At 36.7% G+C, this 16,992-nt stretch overlaps 1 protein-coding gene across 1 annotated transcript in view; it reads left to right on the forward strand.

Annotated features, from left to right (window-relative positions):
* NIPAL1 (NIPA like domain containing 1) overlaps positions 1 to 6,168 on the forward strand; it is a 683,348-nt gene extending 677,180 nt beyond the window's left edge. Inside the window, exon 6 of the mRNA XM_044061412.1 lies at positions 4,616 to 6,168. Within this exon, the coding sequence (XP_043917347.1) occupies positions 4,616 to 5,238 (623 nt within the window). The 3' untranslated portion in view covers positions 5,239 to 6,168. The remainder of the gene's footprint in view (positions 1 to 4,615) is intronic.
* The last annotated feature ends 10,824 nt before the right edge of the window (positions 6,169 to 16,992 follow it).

Below are 16,992 nucleotides of genomic sequence, written 5' to 3' on the forward strand. Positions count from 1 at the left end.
TTTTCAGTCAAAAGAGTAAGGAATAGAGGGAGAGTGATTTCTTCCCAAGCTGAAGATTCTGATTATGAGGAAAGTGTCACTTCAGATTTCACTCCAGAAGAGTAGTTACCTTTTTCTGAAACTTTAGCTAAATTAAAATGTTTTTTTCCCATTGTGAACATAATGAAATCTTTATTTCCCAGTAATAGTATTATGATTTTTTGCAGTTGCATATTCCACAGCCTGCAGATGTCACTCTTTTTTATCAGCTTTTTTAGAAGATGTTTGCTTAACAGCATGCAGCACATCTGAAAGTCAACTTTCTGCTTCTAAAAATGTTTGATAGGTTATACAGAGTATTTCAGATTCATAAATATCTGTTTTATAATCCAAAAGCAAATTCTTCAATTTTCTTATCAAAATTGTCTGCTGTTAAACAGATTGTTAATGTTTACCCATACCCTCTGACAAGGATGGGAAAGCTAGTTTTGGGAACAAAGTTTATTCTTTTGTCACTATAACTTTGATAAAGTGGCAGAATAAAGTTTATTCTGCCACTTCAACTTTCATAATTTTGAACTGCCAGGCTCACATGTTGGGAATTTTATTGGCTTCCCTTGAGATCATGAGAAAGTTAACTATTAACCTGCCTTCCTCATAAATTAAAACTTTATGAAATTCTTTAATTATTGTTGCTTCTCATGTAATCAACCACTCTTTGAAGTGTTCTTATGGTTTTGCTGATGTGGTATCCAGTATTGCAGCTAGTGGTTCAGTCATGAGAAGATTTGCTTGATTACATTTTCAAAGTTTACAAGAAAACGTTAAATCTGAGATTTTAAACTCTTCCCTAGACAAGGATGCTTGGCCGCTCTCCTGCTGATGTTCTTAAAAATTGATGAAAGAAAGAAATTGACTGAAAAGAAAACCCAGATTTTCTGATTGTCCTTTTCTATGTTCAATAAAAAAGTTTCTTTCCAATGCAGGACACTTTTTTCAAGAGGCAATTTAAGCAGCAAAGTAACAGCAAACAGGATTTTTAAAAGCAACAGCAAGGAAGATTTAAAAAGAAAGGAAAAGTCTCACAGAGTCAAGGACAATGATTACTTGATTCTACTATCTTCTTCTCCCCACCAAACCCTGGCAAACTATCCCTCAGTCTAGGGCTTCATCTTCCCATTAACATAAGATTTTCTCTGAAAAATGGGTTCTAAGAATCCTGCAACATGGTACAGACAATAGTGGGAGTTTCTCCTTTTTAGGAAGTTCCTCCTCATGTCTGATTCCTCCAGTTTTGGATCGCATTTCTCAGGAGTCATACAATTAGTACCATCAGATCAGATGTACATTTTTTATTCAAGGATTTTTCTGGTGCCAAAGAAAGGCAGGACTTGGAGACGAGTTATTGACCTTTCCTTCCTCAATCTATATATCAAGGTTTCAAAGTTAAAAACAGTATCCCTTCAAAACATGTTATCTCTCATAACCCCCCTCATTTTCATAGTAACATTAGACTTACAAATTGCTACCATCCCATTCCTCTTGGCAAGGTATTCAGTCTTTTTTTTTATTTAAATATCTGTCTTGCATTATCAGTTCTTTGTTGTGCCTTTTGATCTATCTTCTGCACCAAAGGTGTTTACAAAGTCTGTTTCTACAGTATTTGCTGAATGAAGACTTCAAGGAATATACTTCTTTCCATATTTGGATGATTGTCATGCACCTGCAGTCTCTTTTTCCATTTGTCTAGACGCTTTAAGATGTGTCATGAAACTCCTTCTCAGCCTCTGTTTCAACTAGACTTAAAGAAATCATTTCTCTTCTCATCTTTTAGAAAGTCTTTTTCCTGGATGTCTCTTGGGTTCTTCATTGGGAAAGGCCTTTCTAAAGTGAAATAAGCTATATCTGCTGCCTTTTACCAAGCTATAGTAGTCATGCTTATTAGGCATGCATGAGTTACAAGTCACTCTTTGGCATATCATAGAAGTAGAATGCATCATGGATTTATTACAGTGTGACAGTGTGTATTCCTACATCATGGATTTATTACAGTGTGATCATGTATATTCCTGCATCATTGATGTCTTACCTTGTGATCATGTGTATTCCTACATCATGGATTTATTACAATGTGATTGTGTATATTCCTGCATGATGGATCGATTACAGTGTGATTGTCTATATTCCTGCAGGATGGATTTGTTACAGTGTGATTGTGTATATTCCTGCAGGATGTATTTATTACAGTGTGATTGTTTATATTCCTGCATTGTGGATTTATTACAGCATAATTGTGTGTATTCCTGCATCATGGATTTATTACAGCATGATTGTGTGTATTCCTGCATCATGGATTTATTAAAGTGTGATCATGTATATTCCTGCATCATGGATTTCTTACCTCGTGATCGTGTGTATTCCAACATCATGGATCTGTTACAGTGTGATTGTGTATATTCCTGCATCGTGGATTTATTACAGTGTGATTATGTGTATTCCTGCATCATGGATTTATTACAGAGTGACTGTGTGTATTCCTGCATCATGGATTTATTACAGAGTGATTGTGTGTATTCCTGCATCATGGATTTATTACAGCATGATTGTGTGTATTCCTGCATCATGGATTTATTACAGAGTGATTGTGTGTATTCCTGCATCATGGATTTATTAAAGTGTGATCATGTATATTCCTACATCATGGATTTCTTACCTTGTGATCATGCGTATTCCTACATTATGGATCTATTACAGTGTGACTGTGTATATTCCTGCATCATGGATTTATTACAGTGTGATTGTGTGTATTCCTGCATCATGGATTTATTACAAAGTGACTGTGTGTATTCCTGCACCATGGATTTATTACAGCATGATTGTATGTATTCCTGCATCATGGATTTATTACAGTGTGATTGTGTGTATTCCTGCATCATGGATTTATTTCAGAGTGATTGTGTGTATTCCTGCATCATGGATTTATTACAGCATGATTGTGTGTATTCCTGCATCATGGATTTATTACAGAGTGATTGTGTGTATTCCTGCATCATGGATTTATTACAGAGTGATTGTGTGTATCCCTGCATTGTGGATTTATTACAACATGATTGTGTGCATTCCTGCATTGTGGATTTATTGCAGTGTGATTATGTGTATTGCTGCATTGTGGATTTATTACAACATGATTGTGTGTATTCCTGCATTGTGGATTTATTACAGTGTGATTGTGTGTATTCCTGCATTGTGGATTTATTACAGTGTGATTGTGTGTGTTCCTGCATTGTGGATTTATTACAGTGTGATTGTATATATTCTTGTAATAAAAGAATGAGGTGGAGAATGTATGCTATATATGGCAAGTATGTTTGCTTCCTCTCAGGGGTATTCTTTCATGATATTCATTCGTAAAATATTATCTCAATACATTGTCCTCCACTTAGCAGGTTTTGAAGCAACACAATTAAACATCAAGGTGCCAGGAGAACCTTTAAAATAGTTGAACAGGTTGCTTGTTATGTAGTTGCCCTCAGCGGAAGCAGTTTTGCATGAAACCTGGTTCATTTTAGATTTATCTAAAGCCAAATGGTTAAAAGTAGAATTTTCAATTTGTTGATAATAAAATATGCTATTTTAGAACTGTATAAATTATTTTGCTTTAATTGCGATCATGTGCAGGAAGAACAATACTACAAAACTAGTTGGCTACTCCTTCTAATAAATAGATACTATATATTAACAAAATATGCATGTCATCTTTGTTCCAATGTTTATAGAATAGTTATAAACCCAGTAACATCACTGGAAGTTTCTTTGCTGCCTGGCCTTTAAGCTGAATACTTAAATTTGTATTGTCTACTTAGGCACATGCATGGCATTGTACCGATTGTATGGTCATTCTATTTCTGGAATGGATATATATTTCAGCTCTTTTATGACAGCAATTTTTTGGGGAGTTCACAGATACCAACATAATAATAAAAGTAATATTAACAACTCAAGTATGACAGTGGGCTGAAAGTAACACTTTAGACAAGCAGTACTCGAGTAAGATTTCTTAAGATATACGCGTTACATGAAGCACTGATGCTTGTATTTTGATAGGTACTCTAATTAAGGGAAGGGCATTTTTTTTATTTATGCTATTTTCAAATGCATAGCATAGTTAAGATGGATACATTTTCTGTGTAAATGCCTCTCTGCTGCCATAATGAATGTGGAAGCAACCCTCCGGAAAGATAAGGTTGTGCAAATCTTGTTAAAAGACTACATTTTTAATGTAACTTTCACTTATAATAATAATAATAATAATAATAATAATAATAATAATAATCACCAAATTAAAATGCACTGTCTTTAGCTTTGCACTTGTATACTTGTCATTCAGTGTCAGGATGCTTAGCATAGAGAATTAAGGATATAATCAGCTACCAAGTTTCATCATATATCCTTAGGTCTGATTCCCTTAGTCTTTATTTGCATAATATGTTAATTGGAGGAAGTTATCAGTATTCCCATATTGAGTGTAAGAAATGCATTTGTTCTGCATTTCTGCTCAGTAAATTTTAACACAGTATCCAATGTGATGACTTTGTTCTAATTTTATTTTTTTTTTTTTTTGCTCTTCTTTTAACAGGATTCATTGCTTTTGCTATAGTTACAATCATCGCATCCTTGGTGCTGATCTGTTTTGTGGCACCAAAGATTGGTCAGAAAAATGCATTGGTCTATATTGCTATATGTTCTCTAATTGGAGCATTTTCTGTATCCTGTGTAAAAGGCCTCGGAATTGCTATCAAGGAGTTACTTGAGAAGAAGCCTGTTTATAAAACTCCACTAACCTACATTCTCTTGGTTTCACTGATACTTTCAGTAACTACTCAGATCAATTATCTAAACAAAGCCTTGGACATATTTAACACTTCCATCGTGACTCCAATCTACTACGTGTTCTTTACTACCATTGTGATAACATGTTCTGTCATCCTGTTCAAAGAATGGAATGGCATGTTAGTAGCAGACATTATAGGCACCATTACAGGATTCTGTACTATCATCATTGGCATATTCCTCCTGCATGCCTTCAAAGACATGGACTTCTCATTGGACCAGTTGCCGTACATTGCAAAGAAAGAAAAACAAGCGCCATCAAATCAACAAGGCATAGATGACCATCACACATTGTTAGCCAACATGGAGAGCCCGAGTATAATATCTGAAGATGAAAGAGTATTTTTCAACACAACAAATGAGCAGTAACTACATGTGATGAATTTAAGGTTTAGAGAACATTTTAAAGTGAAATACATTCAGTAGCACTTATCTAGCTACCAGTTTGGTAGTGTCTCCAGGCAGCAGTTAAACAGAATGACGACTGTCAATGTTTACATAATATATTGTACATAGTATGGGTTTGCTGGCCTATATTTGTATAAACATTTAAAATTGTTCAACTTAAGCTTATGTACATGGATGTACCAGTAAAGTAGTTACTTAATGTCATGTGGTTAATGGTGAGTGATAGTGAAAAAAAATATTATGGTAACTAAAAGGATTTGTGCACTTTGCCCTACAATATAGGGAAAGTCGAAGTAACTTAAGATACTGCAAAAAAACTCTCCTATGCAAAATTTAAATATTCATTAACAATTAGGTTTTGTTTAGCTTAAAACACTTACCTTCTTTCTATCTCTCCCCAGAACACAGTGCTGTCATTATATCAGTGCTGATGTAGATTGTGAGGGTAATGTTCTCATTACTGAATGGGTGCCTCACTGACACATGAGGCATCATTTGTAATAGTGAGAACATCTGAAAGAAAGAAGCTAGTTTTATTTATTATCATTTTTATTATTTATTTTAGCTGCATTTGTTTGCTGTATTTACTTGTAGCTTAAGCTGCCCATCTTTTGGGAATTTAGAAACAAAGTGTCAACTGTTGAGTAAATTATTCCAGCAAGAATATCCATTTGCCAAACAGCTGTTAAAATAGTTACATGAAAAACTTTTCAGGACTCATAATGCATAATGTCTAATATCTGAAAGAAAATCTAATTTATTTGTACTCTTCATAAATATATCTCATTAAATTCATTTTCTATGATATTTGTACTATAGACTGCACTAGATCTCACTTGAGAATGTCATAATGTTATGAGTGTGATTTCTTTATTTGTGGATGTTGATTGAGAAACAATCATATATTTATTTAATGTGCACTAATCTGAAAGAGTTTTTTATTAACTTTTGGCATACCCAGGAGCATTTTTTTAATATGATGCTCAAGTTAAAGAGCAGACATAACCTTTCTCATCCTCTGTCCCAGTAATTTTGTATCAGTGTTGTATCCTTCTGACTATAACACACCTAGTCTGTATAGCAGGGAATCAGTTTACTGCAGTTCATGATTTTGAGAGATTAAACAGCACTTTTTAATATGCATTATTACAACATGGGCATTATATTGTTGTGTCTTAGCCATAAACACCTAATGCTGCTTTGTACATACTGTTGATATAATCTCCATTTTAAAGCTAGTTGAGCAGTAGTTGATATTAATAACATGAGAGTAATACCCATTGTAATTTGCAGTGAAAACCTGAATGCATAAAAAAATACATCACTGCTAGGGTACCTTAATGACTTGTTTTAGTATATAGTATTCCAGCATGAGAATGTAGTAGAAACAGGCAAAACTGTACGTGGAAAGAATAATGCACAGACCCAGAACTTTCCCTTAATGCCATGTGTTTTATTTATATTTTATGGGCTTAAATAACTACATTTTTCTGTGCCATCCTTATGGCCTTGAATAGTACAGATGTGTACTTTTTGTTCCTTTTATTATTGTTGAAATATTAATCTCTTTTTCTTAATATGGAACAACTTACCTTCACATATTTTGTTCAGTAAAAGCTGAATTTAGTGATGATGTTACTGTCACATATTTCAGTATTCTGAGTTCAGTTTGATAGTTAAGTGCCCAGTTTATCTGCTCAGGTCATAGCTACTAACAGGCCACGGACTCATAGGTGGGAACTCATCTGTCAGGCAGCACATATGGCAGCCATATACACTTGAACTCAACTTCATGTCCTGTCAAGGTATGGCAGTCATTCATAAGAGAGTGGAGCTTCCAGTTGAACATATAGCCGAGTATGAATAAGATAACTGTGGGGGTCGTGGCTAGAAATGGGATGGGGTGAGACTTTACTGTTTAGGATTAGTTAGTGACTAGGGAAGTTAGGGTTAGGGCTAGGGTTAAGGAGCAGGGTTTGAGAATATGGTTAGAGAGTTTGATTGAGATTTAGGTTAGGGAGAAAGGGGGAATTTAGGGTTAGGGAACAAGAGATTTTATGGTTAAGGGTAGAAAGCAGTCAAGAAATGTATGTTTAAGGAGCTATCGTAGGTTCATAGGTTTGTACTAGGCTATCAGCCCTAGGGCCTGTACAAGCCTAGCCATAACAATTCCCTGGCTATTTCTTCCCTGGACCCCTGTCTAGCAGGATGACTGACATGATCCCCGGGGGTAAATTTCCTATCTCCCATCCAGTCATCAAGGTTCCTTTTGAAGATGGCCAAGGAGGCGCTCTGCTTGACATGTATGGGCAGTCTATTCCAGAGTATGGGGAGTCTCTGGGTCAGGAACCTATTCCTCCAGCATGTTTTGTTAATTGTGATGATGAGGTTTAAGTCCCTGGAGCATGTGGCTCTGATGGATTGGGATTTCTTTAAGTGTACCGTGTCCAACAGCTCTGGGCTTGACATGGTCTTGTATGTTAAGCAGAGATCGCCTCTGAGTAGATGATATGTGACAGAGTATAGCTGGAAATTTTTAGTCGGTCAGCATACAGAATCTGCTTTAGGCCTGTGATTCTTTTAGTGAGGTGTTTCTGTGGCCTTTCCAGTTGTTGCAGATGTCTTGTGAGGCACATACCAAATGGGGCATTGTATTCTATGATGAGTCTAATGAGGGACGAGTACAGTGAGACAATGACCTCCTTTTTTCTGGATGAAAATCCCTTAGTGATGAGGTGTGCCACATAGAAGAATTTCCTGACTGTTGTGGCAATGTGGCTATCGAAGATGAGACCACTGTCCACCTGTGTTCCTAAGTCTCTTATCACACTTTCAGTGTTTAGTGTACTGCCACCTATGTGGTAATTCATGGGTACATGGTTTTTCCCAAAGGGGATAACTATACACTTCTTGGCATTGAGCTTGAGCCCATGGTTCTGGCACCAAGCATCTGTTTCTGTAAGGCCCTTTTGTAGAATATCCACATCATTTGGGGATTCAATAATGGCTCAAAGTCATCTGCAAACTTTGTTAGCCAAAGTCCCTTAGTGTTGGCCTGTACTTCAGAGAAGTAGATGCCAACAAGAGCGGTCCCAGAACTAAACCCTGAGGTACTCCACTTGTCACTTGTCTGGAGCTAGATTTGGAGTCGGCTACTTTTACAGTGTGGGTTCTGTCAGTAACCAGTTGGCAACCCATCAAGTGACATAGGAATTTATGTCCACCTTAAGTTTATTTATGATTCCAGAGTGGGGGTTGGTGTCAAAGGCCTAGGTGAGGGCCAGATAGGCTGGGTGGACTGCCTTATCCTTGTCCACGGCTCTGGAGACTGATTTGAAGAAGTCTATCAGGTTCAGGAGACATGATCAGCCCTTCATGAACCCAAACTGGGTGGGGTCCAGTATTTGAAGGTTGCCAATGTCTTTATTTAGAAGTTCCATGATAATATGTTCCATGGCCTTGCAGATCAGCGTCGTCAGACTGATGGGACGGTAGTTCCCAGTATCCAAGGTGGATCCCCCCTTGTGGAGTGGGATAACTGTAGCTGTGCACCACTCAGTGGGCACAAAGCCTGAGGTGAGGCTATGATTAAACATGACACTTAGGTCAGTCAGGTGCCAGGTCATTTTGTAGTTCATGTAGTACACAGTCCGGGATGTCGTCTAGCCCCATGGACAGGGAATTTAAGATTAGAAAATAAGCTAGCATTTTAGATTTAGGGAGAGGGTGAGAGTTAAGGGGTACAGGAGGAATTGAGGTTTAGGGAAGTAGAGGGGAATTCAGAGTTAGAGGCTGAGGGGGATGTTTAGGGCTGGGGTTTGGGAAAATGTTAGATGCTAGGGTTAGGGAATAGAGGAGTTTAAGGTTTAGAGCTGTGGTTCAAAGATGGCTGTATAATTTACTAGAATCAAGTTAGTGGGAGTTTGGGTACTTGCTGTGTCAAGCAAATGGCAGTAAGCAAGTCAGCCATTAGCTAATAACAAGAGAAAGTGCTTGTAGTAGATCTGTTTGATTATGGCAATTTCTGTGTGCGCTTTCATCCTAACTTTAGCATGTTATGCAATGCACGCTATTGTTGTTATTGTCAACTGAACTATGTTTAATATGTCTACTTTGCACTCATAGCTTAAAACATATGTACATTATTGGCAAAGGCCACAGATAATATTAGAAATGGTGCTTTGTAATCAACAGGCATAATACCGATCAAGAACTGAATGTACCTGTGCTGTACCACACTGAGTTATACTGCATATTTAACACTTTCACTAAATGTGTTATCACACCTTTACCCTCTGCGCAACTGAAGTAAGGTAGTCATAATTCTGGAGTTGTAAATGAAGACAGGATAGGAAAATACATTTTCTTTACCATAAAATAGTAATTAAAATATGTATAACAGTTATATTGATTGTAAAAAACATTTCACATTACACTGGCAAAGGTGAGAAGCAATCTGAACTGATAGTTTTGTAAAAATGGTGTACCTGCATGAAAAGTAAATGCACTAAAAACCACATTGATCACTGAGTTATCACTTTGATTTTTTAATGATTACCATGAGGAACGTTATCTGGTTGTACATGATCGGTATTTAAATCAGAATTGCTCATCTTCTGTTTCTTTTTTCATTATCCTTTTTAAATATGATTTGTATACAACATGCTTGTCAGATGTTGCCTATTATGAAGTAGCAAACCATCTACATACAGAATTTATAAAATAATTCTTAATTGCTTCTCATCTGGTTGGGAAATTAACTACAGTAAATCGCAGCATTAATGTAAATATATAACATTTTATTTAATTAAATGCATGCTAAATATGATGCAATCACAGGTATTGAAAAAGAATATTACTAATGCTGATGTCGGACAGAAGTTTATTGTTACCACTTTTTCAGATGCCTAAAGTAGAACAGTTTTTATTGAAATGCCATATTTTGCAGAACAAACCATACCCACAACTACTGCAGAGGACTGAACTTTACTTTTTTGCCTAAATAAAGGCTTTCTCCAAAATGTTGAATGAATTGTGTTGTTTGATATAATATTACTGGGTTTTAAAGGTAAAATAAATGTTTATGCTACTATTAAAGGAAACTCAGGACATATTTTTGTCTTAAAATATTTGGACGTGCATTTTTTCATATTTTTTCACAGGACCCAACTACCCAAATCAAAACTATCCTATATAAAAATGGACAATGTGGTACAGTATCAGAAGAGTGTCACACTAGTGATCAGCACTGTGAACTGCAGTTACAAATGTGTGATCGTTGTACTTGGCATACTAAGAATAAAAAGTGCAGTTTCCCAGAGAATTCCTGTTACTCTGAAATACAATAGCAGAAATGTTAGTGCATATAGTAAGGGAGTGTGATTGCATCTTTTCACATCCGGAGGCACTGGGTCACAAAACACCTTGAAAAGGAACTCCTGTTGATTTTTGATTACACATTAGTATTATTCACTACTAGACTACTTTTTTGTCAAGGAGCCTGTTATATAAAATGTTCCCACCCCATTCTCCCCTTTATCATTCTGCACCATTGAGCAGAAAGTTAGTTCTGAAAGTACAAAGCCTAAATAAATGAACATAAGTCTGGAAAAAAATACTTTTTTGTGTATTTGTTAAAATAGAATAACACAATTAAAGATTTTTTATCTGTTAACATTATGCAAATTAGTAGTTTAAGCTGCACTTACATAGAAGTGAAGCATGTGCTTTTGATTTACTGGGTCTTTGACAAAATATTTTACTACACTTTTCCACCTCATGATAAATCTGTATTTGGTTCTAAAGACTCCATTTAGTTTTAAAGATTGTATATAATTCTAAGAGCCACCTTTAATAGGTAGGAGCTGTTGCATGCATCTAATACTTGAGGCAGAGTTTGTCTGTATGCACACAAATTTCTGAATGGCAATGGAAATCACAAAGTGTAAAACCTTGCCATGGCGTTATTAAACATGTTTGCTGGGAGTATTCCTAGTAACTCTGAGACTGATGTACAGATCTGATAGGTTTTTGGACAGACAGGAGTTTTTTGTCATTGGATTGTAATGAATGACTGGGAACATAGTTGTGAAGAATGTTATTTTGGGCTGGATAAGCAGATGGATGCTGGATACACTTATAGGTGGTAAGAAGCCATCTATATGTTAGTTGATGGGGTAGTTCTAACCATTTCACTTAATGACTTGTAAACTGTTAGATTTTTAAAGAACTACTTAAGTAGTTTATAAGCTGCTATTAAATGATCACCTTTATACAGCTTGTAAATCATCAGTTAAACTGTTCTGTTTTAAAGGTAGTTTCTATCTTAAAGAAGTGATAGCTTGACAATTAAACAATTTTCAAACTGTCAATAAGTCATTAAGATCACTGCTTATACACAGCTTGTGAACTGTTAAGCAAGTTACTCTATTTAATTTTTATACAGTTTAATTTCTTTAAAAAACATATGCTGACAATTTCTAAACAGTCTATATGTGATCATGACACTTAATGACAGCTTTTAAGCTGCCATATTTTAATGTTTGATACATCTATAAGATGGTACTTATCTCAGGAGCTCCTTTTGTCTCATTCTTCCTAAGACACTGCCTGCTACAATTGTCTGGCCAAACCATACTTCACAAAGCCTTTAAGGTTCACAGTATTTCTGTTTTTTGTGTGTTTGTGTGTGTATGTGTGTGGGGGGGGGGAGTATCTTTTACCCAAACATCCCTACTTTTTTTCTTGAGAATTCTAGACAAAGCCAACAATAATCAGAAGACAAAACTCAAAGTCAGGGTCAATTTTTGAAAACATTATTTTAATTCACTCAATAAGTTTTGCATCAATATGAATTTTCTCTCAGATAAGAAGTATGAAACTCTAATGACTGGCATTAATAGCTGAATGCTATCCTCCAAGATTTACCAGAAAAAAAAAAAGGATTTGCAAGGAATAAGGCAAAATGTGGTGCCAAACTTGGGACACCTGAGACATATGCTTCTGCCATTAGCACTATTCCCCACCTTGTCAACAAAATGTGAGAAACTACCACCCATTTCTCAAAAAAAATGACATCAGACTTGTGGTCTCAAAATATTTTTTTTACTCAACAGAAAGAATACTACAACCTATGCAAGACTGAGGTAATTCATTCTCAAAATAAAACAGAAATGTGGCTTCTTTGTAGTCTTTACAATATAGCAAAGAAGTTTCTACAACATTTTGTCTTCATGCTTGAAGAATACTTCCAGTTTAATGAAGCAGTAGCGCAGATATTTCTTTATTTATTTAATCATTTTTGTTTACAGTGTATACGCGATATTATACCATGATCCCCCCAAAATGTGCACGCTGATTGGCCAGCGTGCCCGTTGTAAATCGAGTTATACTAATGGAAAAAGGTCCGGTCGCCCGGACTTTTTTCCATTAGTATAACTCGGTTTTTTTAAACACTTCCTCGTTATGTAAAATGGGTTTAACATAGCGAGACAGCTTTAAAATAAGCAACGGAGATCTCCGTTGCTTATTTTAAAGCTGTCTCACTATGTTAAACCCATTTAACATAGCGAGACAGTGTTTAAAAAAAAAGCAACGGAGAAAGCAAGACCTCCGTTGCTTTTTTTTAGTGTCTCGCTATGTTAAATGAGTTTAACATAGCGAGACAGTTTGAAAATAAGCAACGGAGATGTCCGTTGCTTATTTTAACTGTCTCGCTATGTTAAACTCATTTAACATAGCGAGACATAAAAGCAACGGAGATCTTGCTTTCTCCGTTGCTTTTGCACAACTCTGATGTACCGCGCAGGCGCGCAGTACATCAGAACTGCCGGATGCCAGACATCTGCGGAAGGGCAGTAAACAGGCATTATAATATGCCATTATTTAAGAAAAGTAACAGTTTCTTTTCTTAAATAATGTCATGGTATAATAGCAATAACCCACTTCTGGGTGTGGGTAATTCTAAATTTACCCACGGTTGGCTTTGTTTGGTCCTCGGGCTTCGCCCTCGGGACCAAACCACGCCAACCGTGGGTAAATTTAGCATTACCCACACCCAGGCATGGGTTATTGCTATAGTCTACCCTTTTCAGTCGTGATGAGGGGTGAAAGAGCAAATACAAAGAAAAGAATGCAAGATATACACATGAAACAAATGTAAATGTTAACAGAAACCATTTAGAAGGAAAGTAACAGAAATATACATATGACCTCAGGGAAATATACAAACAACATGTAAGCAATAGAAATATACACAGGCCTTGAGTGAGTAAAATGGGGCAACTTAAAACGTGATCTGGAACATGTAATGTGGCCTTTGTGAGCTTGCAGAGAGAATCTACAGCTCTGTGTTAAAACTGAGATATCTTCAACAAAAGAGTAGAAACATGGGTGAAAAAATGCTGTCTTGCCTCTTCAAAGGTGCTTCAAATGAAAGTTATAACTACTGTAATCTTTGCAGCCACACTGTTGAATTTCAGGCCACATAAAAGAAGGGCTGGCCTAAGATATCTACAACTGCTTCTTGTCCCTGTACTGCATCTGATTAATACCATGCTCTTCAAACCTAATAGCTCAAACAGCACTGCTTGCAAACTGTTACCTTGTGATCATAACTCTTCTATGATTTGAGCACTTAGAATACAAAACACACAGAAAATGTAGCTGTCTTTGTTTTCCAGAGCAAAAATTGTTCCAGTTTCATTCCACTTTTAAGGGTTGTATACAAAAAGCAGCCGTCTGCAGCCAGTAATAAATGAGAGTGCTTTCTGCCAAAATGAACAGGCTGACAATAAGACATATTTGCTGAGGATGCTGCTTGACTAGTTAAATCAAGTGTGACATCAGACATCAATGCAATCAGGTGCTACTTGGGTTTATTTTTAAATTGTTTTGGAGCTATTGCAGAAAGTATCTTAGGGTGCCTGAAAAATGAAGGAAAGAGCATTAGAGTGATTACACACAAAGCAGATATGTAGATAGGTCCTTTATCCTGGTGTGTCCCTTGGCAAGCACATTTTCTGCTTTGCCTATAGCTTCACTAATAATCAGTATCTTGGTGCATGGGGTTGGAGGCCACTCTGGCTCACAGGCTATGCAGAGTTATGCTAACTGCTCATACCATGAACGGTGTGATGAGCTTATAGAATGTGCTTCTGTTTTATGTGTGTGTATGTGTGTGTGTGTGTGTGTGTGTGTGTGTGTGTGTGTGTGTGTGTGTGTGTGTGTGTGTGTGTGTGTGTGTGTGTGTGTGTGTGCATGCACCCGTATGTGTGTATCTGCATGTGTGTGTATGCCCATGTGTATGTGTGTGCCTCTGTATAGGCAGAGGAGTACTAGCACAGAACACTGCTGGGAAGGGGATTGTGATCTGTGAGATCATATGTTGCCACTGTAGATGAGGGCTATAAGGATCTAAAACTGCCAAAGGTCGGACACTGCATTTTTTCCAGTGTCTGCCCATTAACGTTTTCATGCCAGAAGCACTCATTTCTAAGACACACCGAGCACAACCACTACATGGACTTAAGCGGTATGCTGCAGTATGCTGCAATTCCTTATGTGCTAGCGGCTTACATCTTGCTTGCTGCCACTTACTGTAAAAAGCAAGTGTTCTAACACCTACTAGCCCAGTTTCCCATAAGTACTTAGCCTTCGCAACATCTGACCCAATAAAACTGTATAGCCCTGACAGAGCCCTAAATGTAACCCTAAAATTCTCTTCCTGCTTCATAACCCTAAAACTTCCCTCCCATTCCCTAAACCTAAAACTCCCTTCCAGCTTCCTAACTCCAAAACTCGCCTCCCACTCCCTAAACCTAAATCTCACTACCGATCATTGCCATAAACTACACTCCAAGCCCCCTTACTCCCTCATCACAGCTGCCACACTTTCCTTGCTCAGAGTCGAATAACTTGTTCTGGTAAGGTGTAGCAATTATGTACCCAAACTCATATTTGAGTTCAAGTTTACTTGGCAGCCTATATGACCTACTAGTCACTCAAATCCCTGGCTTCAAAACAGTGGTCTTTGAGCATTTGTGACTCAAACTCTTGTAGTAGAAGCATACCTAAAGGAATTTTTCATAACATATCAGTAGTGGTAAATGTAAGGGTAGACAGGATGATCTTTGCATTCTCAATAACATACTATATCTTGGCAGAAACATGAAAATAAGAGCTTAAGCCCTGTGTTATTTATTCTAAGTCTGTGTCCTTTGCTGACATATTTAAACCACTGTTGTCTGGATGTTAGTTTGGATGTCTATTTGTTCATTTGTTTGCTTATTTACTTATCTGATCACTGCTACTTCATCCATGTTTATGTAAATCTCAAATAGGAGTATAAAAAAGTAAATGCATTTTTATACATTTGCAGTATGTTACACCACTCTCATTACGATGTTCCCCTCGTACTTCTCCCTATAAAATAAGTCAATTTTAGGCTGATTAAGAATCAAAGAACTAGATACTTGGTGAAGGGACAGCAAATTATAAATGAAGTAAGTGCTTTGTTGTTAAAGTCTGCATTCTGGATTGTTTTTCTACAAAACACTTTATACCCCCTTCACACAGACATATACATACACATATACTGTACATATCTACACTTAGGTCACAACATAATTTAAATGTTTTGTTTCTGAATGCTTAAGGCTGCATATTTAAGTAGCATGAACTTGTCTCTGTATCCTATGCAGATTTCTACTCATTTGCTGTATATTTGAGTTTACAGGTGACAAACAAATCTTGTGTGACGCAGTCAGATGGATGAATTTTCATAGTGTTTGCAAAACATCATTAACTATGCATTCACTTTGAAGTTATAAGACAAGAAATCAAGGGCAGCAAAAATGTGACTGTTAAGTAAATGTGTATGTTTGTGTCTTTCCCGGTTAGGGGTCGCCACAACGGAACTCCGGTCCGCTAATGATTGGTAGTTGATTTTTACATGCCGAGTTACCATCCCTGATGCACAACCTTTAATGAAGGTATGCCCATTCACTCATGTCTCCACGCAGAAGACGCTCTAGCTGAGAATTCAACTGGACAGCGTCTTACTGTGAGGCGACAATGCTACCGCAGCACCACCACCGCAAGTAAATGTGTATATGTCACCATATTTACTTAGAAAAAGACACAATCTGACAAAGTTACTCATGCACTGAAAGCTAATAAAGTGTGATTTGTGACTGAAGTGTTTAAAATGGTTATTTAAGCAAACATTGTGTGGTGCATGATTTTTGTGTGTGTGTGTGTGTGTGTGTGTGTGTGTGTGTGTGTGTGTGTGTGTGTGTGTGTGTGTGTGTGTGTGTGTGTGTGTGTGTGTGTGTGTGTGTGTGTACAGTCATGCATATGAGTACCTCAAAGCATGTTTCTGTTTCTGTCCATATGTGTATTTGTATGCATATATCAGCCGCTTAGGCTTCTAAATATCAACACTTCCCCAGTCAGATTATATATAAGTATATCTTGTTTGCTGACTATATGCAATCCGCAAATATACATTTTATTTCAAGAGTGTCCTTTCATTGTAAATTGCCATTTTAATGGAACAAAAAGGATTGATTACCTTCTAATATGATTACAAAAGACTTCCAAAATTCATCAAATGACTATTATATACAAACATATACTCTTATAGATGTATAGTACATGAAATTCATTCTTGGCATTGAACAGAGATAAAGATGAGATTGTGAAATTCAAAATTAT

This window comes from Protopterus annectens, chromosome 2.part0 (assembly GCF_019279795.1).
Source record: "Protopterus annectens isolate FY-2018-M chromosome 2.part0, PAN1.0, whole genome shotgun sequence".
NCBI lineage: Eukaryota > Metazoa > Chordata > Ceratodontiformes > Protopteridae > Protopterus > Protopterus annectens.